This window comes from Aegilops tauschii, chromosome 2 (genome assembly GCF_002575655.3).
Source record: "Aegilops tauschii subsp. strangulata cultivar AL8/78 chromosome 2, Aet v6.0, whole genome shotgun sequence".
In the NCBI taxonomy this organism is placed as follows: domain Eukaryota; kingdom Viridiplantae; phylum Streptophyta; class Magnoliopsida; order Poales; family Poaceae; genus Aegilops; species Aegilops tauschii.
In genome coordinates, this window is record NC_053036.3 from 70,277,175 (window position 1) to 70,288,894 (window position 11,720).

General features: G+C 44.4%; 1 protein-coding gene and 1 pseudogene across 1 annotated transcript; one reads left to right on the forward strand and one right to left on the reverse strand.

Moving 5' to 3' along the window:
• Positions 1-959: 959 nt before the first annotated feature.
• On the forward strand, positions 960-1,706 carry LOC109782654 (flowering-promoting factor 1-like protein 5). Its single transcript, XM_020341276.3, has one exon. It carries the CDS (start codon positions 1,091-1,093, stop codon positions 1,394-1,396), a length of 306 nt encoding a protein of 101 aa, XP_020196865.1. The 5' UTR covers positions 960-1,090; the 3' UTR covers positions 1,397-1,706.
• A 4,068-nt stretch (positions 1,707-5,774) lies between these two features.
• On the reverse strand, positions 5,775-7,958 carry LOC120974420 (flowering-promoting factor 1-like protein 5; annotated as a pseudogene).
• Between the last annotated feature and the right edge of the window lie 3,762 nt (positions 7,959-11,720).

The following is an 11,720-nucleotide window of genomic DNA, read 5'->3' on the forward strand; positions in this document are numbered from 1 at the left end:
AGGATGTTTTCAAAGAATTGAATTTGGATCAGTAGTATCGGAACAAAATGAGTAGCGGTTCTGATACGTGAAAAAACGACTTTACTGGGGTAGGGTTAGCTCAGTCAGAGAGGCTCGGTAGTACCGAGTAAGAAAACACGGCGGTACTACCGGGCTTAGGAAAAGTTAGGTGTAGAGTGGCTAAACTCGATTCTTTTGAGGATCTTTGGCTTAGGATCTTTTCATGGAGTTCATGTTGGGCTACACAGCGTGCAATAATTGCATAACGGAAAACGGGCATTAGTAGTGTGCCACGTCAGTGCTGTTTACTTGTTGTTACCTTCCTTGACATGTTGCTTTTGGAGAACTTTGCTCGCAGTGCTTGTGTTGGCAAGAAAAGTTTAGTCCCGATGATTATCGATGTATGTCGTCAATTGCAACTGATCGGTTCAGGTTTTCTTTTTTTTCTTTCTATTTTATAATTTGATTGTGACATCCTTAGTGCCTTGATATATCATGTTATTGTAGAGACTGAATATACTATACGAACCTGATACAGTATTAATTATTGCCCCTTTTCGGAAAAAGAGTTCTTGATGTTAGTAGCTCGAGACTTCGAGAGTAGCCGCCCACTTGCTCAAGCTGATTGATGCCTGCCTCAAAAGTAAATACATACTCCCTTCGTTCGAAATTACTTATTTTGAAAATGTATGTATCTAAAACTAAAATACGTCTAGATACATCCATTTGTGCGACAAGTAATTCCGAACGGAAGGAGTACAATGTACCGAGCCTGAAGAACAAATGTGCAACGATCGAATAGATGAAACATAGGTATACACATAACCGAAAAGAATTACACGAATATATACGAAACACACGTCCCTGTCGATCTATGCGAGCGCGTCTTCTTACTGCACTCTAGAACACGCAGTGTTTGCCAGATTACGTACGTCACACCGGCTTCCATGCGCCTATATAAACACCTCACCCACACGCCATCAGCAGCATCAGATAACCAGCCTGCAGCAAGCAGTACAACACTAGCAAAGATCGACCTATCGAGAGCAAAGGTAGCTAGCTTCTAAGGAGACTAAGAGTTAGAAGAAAGATGGCGGCGGGAGGCGTGTGGGTGTTCAAGAACGGGGTGATGGAGCTGGAGCAGGAGGCGACGAGCCGGAAGGCGCTGGTGTACATGCCGGCGAACGAGACGATGAGGTCGCTGGAGGCGCTGGAGCGGCGGCTGGGGTCGCTGGGGTGGGAGCGCTACTACGAGGACCGCGCCATCGTGCAGCTCCACAAGCGCGGCGGTGTCGACCTCATCTCCCTTCCCCGGGACTTCTCCCGGCTCCGCTCCACCCACATGTATGATGTCGTCGTCAAGAACCGCGACCACTTCAAGGTCGTGGACCTCTAGACGTGCATATGCTCGCCTAAGCTTTCCCAACTAAACTAGGTATATATCCATACATACATATTATTATCTCCGTCTCAAAATATAAGATGTTTATAAAAACGTCTTATATTTTAAGATGAAGGTAGTACGAATAAACGCGGTTTGTGATGATGTGTTTGTGTGATGTTACTGTGTACACGTACCTACGGTTCGTGGAGATATATACTATGTCTATATGATTGTAAGAATATGAAAATGTAGCTTTGAAAAAGTATGATGTATCTAGCTTCCTTTTCCGTGGAATAAAATGAATGAAAGAATATTAAAGCCGTGTGCGCGCGCGTTACTTGCGAGATAGATCGATCGTCTTATGTGCAGCAGACGTAGTGCGAGGGTATCGATCGATCTGGCTGTATTAGTTACTGTGGCTACAAGTCACTGTACGTGGCCAGCCTGCATGCATACGTGCATGCACTTGGTATATCTAGACTTTTCGTTGGCCAAGGCGGATGCCTATAAAGGTCTTGGGTGTCAGCCCTTATCTGCCAAATATTCTCTGTAGGGGCAGAAAAAGCTCAAATTAAGCCGTACTTGCCAATTGGATGCAGTGTGACGTTGCCAGCTGAAATAACCTTCTCCATAGAGCTCGGGCTGGGTTGGCCCTAAGGAATTTATGTGGGTGTGTTTGTGCGGTTCTTACAAAAGCATTTCTCATCTTTTTTGTTTTTGATAAAGGACATTTCATTGAATTGATTTATCAAGGTTATTCAACCGCATCTAAAGAATGCCCAGCCTCTACATAACATAATGCACACGGACAACAAGTGCAAACGACTGAAAAATAAACATTGTTTTGCAGCAAAAATAAATCAATCCAGCCCAGGATGGGGCAAATCCTATACGAAGATTACACCACCATCCATGGAGGGAGAAAACCTCCCTGGCCCGTACGCTCCAGTTGCACTGTTGTTGCAAATTTTTCTTTGAGATGTGATGGTGGGCTATTTCTTTGCAATCAGAAGTATGATGCTGCATGCTAGGGAGTACGTCCAGAATGTTATAAAGGGTCCGCTGAGAGATGAGTCCATAAAGTGTGAGTTGGAGATGTGATATTCTTGATGGTCAATGAGCCACGAGTGTCTATGTCTTAAAAAACCTTGCGTTTCGGGTATTCTAGATCTTTCAAAGAACGGTAAGCAACACAGTCGCCAAGTAGTGCCGTCGAGAAGGAGGTATTGGCTGAGTAGAGGATGATGTGGTTGCTCCTCTCACACATGATCACATTGTTGACATACGCTATTGGGAGCAATGTGCTTGCGAAGCATGTTGGCTTTCCAGCTGATCGTGTCCTAGTGTGGCAACCAATCAAATATCTTGACCTTTTCTTCCCGACAACAGGAGCTCTGTCTATTATTCATTAAGAAGTATAATTGGACACTTTGTAAGGAAACCAGGCCGAAAACCGAGCAAAGACATGTGCAACCACTAGTAGAAAACGGAGCTTTATCACCGGTTCGTAAGGGCCTTTAGTGCCGGTTCTGCAACCGACACTAAAGAGTGGAGACTAAAGCCCCCCCCCCCCCCCCCCCCCCAGTACCGGTTCGGCACGAACCGCCACTAAAGGCCCACCACGTGGCGTGAGCTCGCATCGTGGTATGGGGGACCTTTAGCACCGGTTGGTGTACTAAAGGTTTTTTTTTGAAATTTTTTTTTGAAATTTTTGGAAAAAAATTTGATTTTTTTTTATTTTCAATTTTCTGAATTATTTGATGATTCAGTCTCTAATCACTCCTCTTAACTACTCAAGTATGGATCACTCATTCCAAATCGTCTAACTTCCCGGTCGGTCACCCATCCTCTCACTCCCCCAGCCTGAGCATGCTTAACTTCGGAGTTCTATTCCCTCTACTTTCCAAGTCTGCACTTGTTGTTTTCCTGACAAATGTAAGCTGTCAATCCTATTAACCCTCAGCAGTTTAGCATTAGGTCACACGTTTCACCGTTTGAGTTTGAAAGTATTATTCTAAAAAATAGTAATTATTTAGTAACACTAATATTTCTTGAATAAGTTTGACCACAGTTTGACCATAGTTTGACCAGATTTGACCTAAATTCAAAAAATTGAAATAATTATTTAGCAACACTAATATTCTTGAATAATTATGTAGTAACATTAATACTTCTTGAATAAGTAGTTTGACCATATTTAACCAAAAAAACTGAAATTTGAGCATATCTTTTTTTCCTTTTGGAATTTGAGGATTCTAAAAAATTGCAAACAGGCCACAGGCCGTCAAAATCGGATGCGGATTTTCGTGCTGAATTTTTTGATATATTATACGTTTTTTCTAACATCGTATGCAAAAGTTATAGCCGTTTTACATTTTTCCCTACACTTTCTGCAAAACATGTCCAAATTGAAGTTTTCAAATTTTCTTAACTAGTAGATGTAGTAATATAACTACCTCTCGAACGATTTTATTTTTTGAAGTTTTTATCATTTTCTTTTGATTTTTTCAAAACTGACCCTATAGTCCCGGTTTGTGTCTCCAACCGGGACTATAGGTCAGACCCCTTCAGTACCGGTTCATGGCACGAACCGGTACTAAAGGTTAGCCCTTTAGTACCGGTTTGTGCCACGGACCGGTACTAAAGGTGATCGTGGGGCCCCGGCCTGACGCCAGCTTGCCACCACCCCTTTAGTACTGGTTCATGGCACGAACCGATACTAAAGGTTCAACACGAACCGGCATTAATGCATAGCCGTTCGAACCGGCACTAATGGTATCATTAGTACCGGGCCAAAATCAAACCGGGAATAATGTGTCTCACATTAGGTCCTTTTTCTACTAGTGAACGCGGCAACGCTACCTAGCTCAACTAGGTTTGCAGTGCCACCGAACTATACAAGAACATCGACAAGGAGCAAAACAGCCATCGAAACCATGGCGCCAGAAAGAGAGGCCAAAACCGAAGGGGAGCGGGTATGGCATTTTGAGCTCCGTAGAGGACAATAAGCTGCATCACCCCAAAACTTCGCAACTCGCGCGTTGGCCACAATCGAAGATATCGACCCAACATGCAATACATATGCCATCTTGTGCGCCACCTGAGAGCCAACTCTCCAAAGACGACGCCTCCAATGAGGGGACAATGCCGAAAACGGCGTCATCGTCTACCTCTGTATTTAATGTCTACCTAATGTCTATTATCAAGTTTCCCAAATGGGCTATTCAAGCTATTACTTCACAGAGGGCACATTTCTTTTTGGGGGATTTGGGGAATATCCATATAAACATCACCTGGCAACTTGGGGGCTTGTTCCCCAGAAAAATGATTTTGGGGAATTAGGGATTCCCAATTTAAGAGAATTCAACATGTCTCTGTAGGCATCTTGGGCCAAAACATATTTTGTTGGGGGTGACAAAAACTGGTCGATCTTTGTGAATCATAAATACAACACTTGTAGACCTATGGTCAAAAATGAATGTTGGGTCTCCTTTCTGGAAAGGAGTGACTTGCTGGTGTTTGACCTTTTTATAAATGAGTGCTGCGGATGGTACAGAATTTAGTTTCGGGCATGATACTTGGGCTGGGGATTGTTCCTTGAAAACTCAGTTTTGGGATGTGTATGAAAATTTTCAACAACGGAATTGCTCTGTTTGTCAAGTTTAGGATGGTCAAGTGCTCAAACTTTCTTTTAGAATATGTGGGAAACCTAGTTTCTTGGGAAAGTGGAACGAAACTTTTTGGACATTCTATCCTCTTTTATTCCCAATTCCATGGTTGATCGACCTGTTTGGAAATAAGCTCTGGGATCTAGTCCACTCGTTTTTTGGACTAATTTTCGAGGAGTCTCTATTCCTTTTTGGGAGAAGTTTTGGAAAATTACAGTCCCTCCTAGGTTTCTAGTTTATGGGTGGCTGGCCTTTAACAACAAAATCTTGACTAGTGAAAAGACAGCATGGATGACTTAATTTGTCTCTTTTGCAGTGAATTGGAATCAGTGCATCATTTGTTCTTCGTTTGCATTGTTGCAAAAGAACTTTGAAAGTGTACCGCAGAAATCTTTAAGTTCGACCTTCCTCATGATATGACTGAACATCTACTTTCTGGTACAAAAATAATAAGAACTCTGGAGTTAATATGGCTTGCATTGCTACCTTGTGGAGCTTGTGGACAATGCGTAACGATGTTCGTTTTATGGCCTTGGTTTCGAAAGATGTCAGGGCATTCATGGGAAGAGTAAGCGTGATGCTTCAGCAACGGAGAATCATGTGCGCCAATTCCCAGTCAGTGTTGACGATGGAGTGCTTGCTGCACCTAGATCGTCCAAGAGGAGAGCACCTTTCGAACAAAATATTAATTTCGGCAGGGGTCCAAATTTCCGAATCAGCGATTGTAAACCCCGGTACTCACATACGTATATTTTGCACCGTTACGTGCACACAGGTTACATGTTCCGCCAAAGATATGTACATACATACTTCGTCACACACAGACAGTACAACACTTGCATAACCTCACACGCTCGCGCACTTATTTGTATATGACGTCTATACATATATTCGTGGCACGGAGCCACGAATTTATCCGGCTAGAATAGGAAGAATATTACCGACCAAGGTGGCTAACTAGAGGTCGACGACCTTGAAGTGGTCGCGGTTCTTGACGACGACGTCATACATATGGTGGAGCGGAGCCTGGAGAAGTCCCGGGGAAGGGAGATGAGGTCGCCGCCGCCGTGCTTGTGGAGCTGCACGATGGCACGGTCCTCGTAGTAGCGCTCCCACCCCAGCGACCCCAGCCGCCGCTCCAGCGCCTCCAGCGACCTCATCGTCTCGTTCGCCGGCAGGTACACCAGCGCCTTCCGGCTCGTCGCCTCCTGCTCCAGCTCCATCACCCCGTTCTTGAACACCCACACGCCCCCCGCCGCCATCTTTCTTCTTCTTCCTACTCCTCCTTACTAGCTAGCTACCTTCTATCGATCGGTCTTTCTAGTGTTGTACTACGGTATTCGATACTACTTGCTGCAGGCTGGTTATCCGATGTTGCTAGTGGTGTCCGGATGGTGTGTTTATATAGGCGATGAAAAGCAATGCTTGTTCAAGAGTGCACTGAGAGGATGCGATGAAAAGCGATGCATAGATCGATAGGGACTTGTTTCTTATGTAGTGGTGTAATTCCTTCATGTTTCGTTATTCGACGACAACAACGTACATTTGTTCTTCCTGCTCGGTACACCATATGTACTTAGGCCCTGTTTGGAGGTACTCCGCTCCGCAGCTCCACTCTCGGAGCAGGCGGAGTCGTAGTTGAAATTCGTGGAGCGCCTGTTTACCAGCTCCGCAGCTCTCCAGGATTTCTAGTAGCTGGGGGATTCCGAACAGCCCCTTACTTCCAAGTTCCAAGGCAATCAATCTGCTCGAGACATGCGTGATTAGTATTGTTCTCCTCAACTATTCTTAGATTACACGTAACTAACCAAGGGCTTCCTCCGTCCGGCCTCACTAGTCTCACTCCAATCTTGAGCTTAAAGTGGGCTAGAAGTTTGAATAAGAAAATCTTAGTTATAAGCCAACAACAAAGTCTATTGCTTGTACTAACTCAGCAACAAGTAATATGGATTCTAGGGAGTACTATTAGATTCATATTTTTTTAATTTTTATTAGATTCATATTTGAAAGAATATTCTAATAAGATCTTTGTTCTGATCCAATTATGTTGTTGAGACAACTGAAAATTGTGCTAACTTGTTCTGGAAACATTTATGTTTGATTTGTGAAATCCTTAGGTTTAGACATACTGCCACCGTTCCATAACATAAGGTGTATTGATTTTCGTGCAAGTCAACTGTTTGAATGTTTGATCAAGATTATAGAATAAAATATCAACATATGCAATACCTAATAGTTAAAATATGGAACTACTTTTCATGTTGGGTCAAATGATATAAATTTGGTATTATGGATATTGATATAGTTTCCTAAAAACTTGATCTAACATGCATATGTTTAACTTTTTGAAAAAACAGATACACCTTATATTAAGGAATGGAGGGAGTACGTTTTATGATTGTTTGAGTGAGAGCGTGGAGATTCCCCAAAATCATGCTAAGAATATATACTAGGATTTTTAGAAGATGTCATTCATTTGATGAGAAATAAAAGGGAATATCAAGAATTCATGTGGTTGAAGCTGAAGTAGCTACTTTCGAAGTAATATAAAAGTTACTTTTTCCCCACTACAAGATGTTCAGTTTCTTGTTGGGCTTCTTCTAGAAAATTTCTATTAAGTAATTTATATGAGTCATTGATCTTCCTTTCATGGGCGTAGTATATATTTTATAGCATTCCTAAAATACAGAACTCCAAATATGATTTAAGCACAATTGCTACACCAAGTACTATTTTAACTCGAAGGAGGGAAGCTTCCGGGTGGGTTTCTCTATTAAGTTGGCGTCGGATAAAGATTCGAGACCCACCACAAGCAGTGAACAAAAGGCCTAAGAGTGGTGACCAACCATCTACAAATAGGAGTAGCAGAGCAAAGCAGAGAAGAGAGAAGGAGAGGGGGAGACAAATAGAGAAAAAAAAAAGAGTGTGACTCCCTGTAGCAAGATCGAAGGAATATCATAAAGTATAATTGGCAGAATTTTATTTTTAGAATGTTTTATCAATTCATTTTCATTTCATTTGTACCCCTGGGAAACATCAAAATGGCCTCCAACACTATTCTAGAAATGAAAAAGAAACAATAAAAGTAGATGAACTAGAAAACTCAACTATTCTTTGTGATTTGGTACCGCTTGTACTAACTGAAAGTTTTTCTAGAAATTTCCAATCGAACAATTTCAACGAAATCTTTCATTATGTTCGTACTTTTTTTTATTTAACTCATAATTTTTTAGTCAAATTTTAGGTTAAAGTTAGGTACGAAATTTGAGAAGGACTTAAAGGCACAGCATGAGAAAATTCATTTCATGCTTATATAATCCCCAAATTGTTTGTATCCAGCTCATGGTTTATAATTGGTAAAATTAAGTAGTCCGTTCTTTCTAGGAAAATAGATGAAGTCATACAGAGAAGATATTCGTGTTACTTAGGCAAAGATAGTGATAATATTTTTTTTCATTGTATGATGAACCGAATAAAAATGAGTGGATGTCACATAACGACAACTTTTTGGACACGGGTTTCCCAAAAACTCAACTTTTTGGCTGGCCCAGGGTATACCCCACCCAAAGCTATTGGTAAGGCCATTTAAAGAAAGTACAATAGTGGGCTTATAACCAGCGTATATGGCACTTTTGTTTATACGAAGAAGAGAGATGTGAAAAAAATAAGGGGAGTGAAAGCCAGCTTACATGACACTTTTGTCTATGTGGAGGGGAGAGATGTGAAAAAATAAAGGAAGTGGGCTCTCATGCAAGAGCCTAGCTACATGCATATTCCTAAACAAATACAGTCAATGTGAAGAAAGAGAAAGAGCGAAAATAGAAAAAAAATTACTAATATAATAGCCAATCTTATAGCCCACACTATTATATGAGTGAATATAAATGATGGCTATATATGACATGGCAGTTTTATATAGCCAGCAGTTGGCTATACTATTAACCATGCTCTTATCAGAGAAGGCAGATTTTAGCATAGCCCCTCTTACCTCTCCTTTTCACATAAGAGATAAGAGTACATAATACTAGATCTGAATCACTGATTTGATTAACTAGTGGTCTGATTAGCTCTTATCTTTTTACCTCTCACGTGATCAGATAATTAGATGTGTAGGGATCACATGGCAGTGCTTATGTGGTGAATAGACCGTGCTAACATGGAGTAAGACCTGAATCGGTTGAAGACCAAACCCTCTAGCACTTCAAAATCAAAGCTCAGACAAGGCAGACATAAATTGTGTTGGAACAAATTCAAACACTTTGCATATACATTTCAAGATTCCGTTAGCGACAATGCAACAGAAAAACAAGTGGTGTCTCAGTTCCAGTTCACCACAAAACTGACAAGTTAAATCATCAACGTAGTGCCTCTTAAGAAGATCATCTCTAGTATGGATTTTATTATGAAAAGGTAGCCAAAGGAAAACAAGAAATTTGGGAGGGACTGGAATTTTTCAAAACCTCTCTCAGAAGGGAGAAGAGAAACTCCCCAAAATCAATCAACTTGTAATGCGATCGAACAGAATATAGCCACTTGACTTGTCATAGGGGAAAAAAGACCATGACACATGCGCGTACGTACGAGAATGCTACACATTCCTCAAGCAGGCGTACGCAATCTCAGCAGCCGTACGTTAAGAGCATCTACTGCCGGACTTAGCAAATCCGGCCCCTCAAACGTCCGCGGACGCGCCCGGGCGCATTCGCGGACACTGACCGGGCATGTCTTAAATTTTAACAGTTTCATCCGGACATCTTATACTAAATCCTTAAATCCATATAAAGACATACAAACTAAAATAAACCTATGTACTACGTCGATCACCTAGCTACTCGTCGCCGGAGATGTCGACGATCTCCGTGCCCGGCTTCGGCAGCATGGGCGGCAGCTGTAGCTCCGGCTCCTCCGTCTGCTCCGCTCCGGCCTTCTCCGCCTCTATCTCCGCGTCAAGTTCGGCGAAGAGCGCGTCGGCGGAGGAACATCCGGTTGGCCTCCATATAGGCCTCATCCTGGATGGACTCCAGGATGGCCTGCTGCTCCGCCATCTCCTCCGCCTGGGCGACGGCGAACTCCGCCTCCGCCTGCTCCATGTTGAAGCCCGGCAGCTGCTGCTCCGCCTCCTCCACCTTCATCGGAGCCATCTCCTCCTCCTCTTCCTCCGGCTCCTCCTCCTCTGGCTCCGATGAGTTCGGAGGTAGCCCGGCAGCGATGCGGGCGGTGGCGCGCGGCTTCCCTCGCCCGGATCTACTGCTGGATCTCATAGCGGCGCTCCGGTGTCAGCATTACGTAGTAGGTGATCTTGCTTCGGACCATGGCGGAGCGCCGGAGTGTGGGCGGAGTGCCGGCGCAGAGAAGGGGAGGTGGATGGGTTAGGGTTGCGGGACGCCGGCTTAAATAGCCGGATTTGGTTTCGAGCGGCAAGCCGGAGCGGCGCTACGGGGCGTTCACACCGTTGCGACAGACGCGGCATCCGTCGGACCGCCGGGTTTTCCGCCGTTTCCACATGGGACCCCGCCGTCAGGCCGTCGTGGCAGACGTGTCCGGACGCGCTCGGGCGTCCCTGTATCCGCCATATTTTGGCTGGATATGAGAGGTGCGATCAGTCAGAGCGTTTGAGGCCCGTTTGAGGGGTTCGTGTGGATCGAAAAATCATGACCAGTCAGTGACCCGTCCGGGCGTTTGAAGCCGGTTTGGGACGCCCGACTGTAGATGCTCTAACCCACCCAAAAGACCTGCACCGGGGGAGACCGACATTGCCGTTGTGGTTGCCGTTGCACGAACAATAGCGAAGTAATGTTCGGTATTATCTCCGGCCGGCGTGACGTGGACAAAGGAATGTGCTGCCCCTGGCGTGCACCGGTGCACGTACGCTGCGTGGAGGAGGGAGCTGTCGCACGAGGGCCTTCACGTGGAGGCCCGCCCCGGCGTTCGCACAGCGCCGCCACTTGCCCCCCCGGGGGCTACGGAGGAACCAATCACTTTACAATTCGAGCGATGCGGCGTCACCACCGCGCGCGTGGCGCGGGGTGGTGCGGTATGCCAAATCTGATCACTTTCCCCGATGGCGACGGCCAAGATTCGAACGGAAAGTTACCGACGAGGGCTCAGTCTCCGTGGCGCGAGAATCACGTACACCGCACGAACGGCACGGTGCGGCTCATGAACAGTGCGCTGGGCGCACCTGAGCGCGTCCGACTGTACGTGCACACCTGGAGTGTGCGTGCGTTGCTCAATTTGGAAGATAATATTTGCAGGCACTGGTGGAGCTAGCTTAGGCACGTACGGAAAAAATCTCTGTGTGGTTGTGTTTTGACATCACTTAGAGATACTCCTACATACTTGGCAATGGCATCCTTGACCAGAGTTAATTGGTGCAATTTTTTTTGTCAAACAATACTTTATGTATTCATATGTGAGAACCAACATATTAGATACAATAAACGAGACCACCTCAAATGGAGGTGACTCCATCCAGGTACCAGGGGTAGAAAAATCTAGAGCAACTTGATTGCTCTCCCTATTACAATGAGCGAACAAAATATGATTAAAGTCCCGAGTCATATAGTACCAACCAACAAAGATAGTTCCCGCCACTGAACTGATCTTCCTTCTTGCAAGGCTGTACCACCTCGACATTATCAGATTCCAGCTCTAGCTTGTTACATCGG

What these genes read in the sequence shown, in the direction of transcription:
- LOC109782654 (XM_020341276.3), top strand. Translation starts at nt 1,091, where the DNA reads ATGGCGGCGGGAGGCGTGTGGGTGTTCAAGAACGGGGTGATGGAGCTG.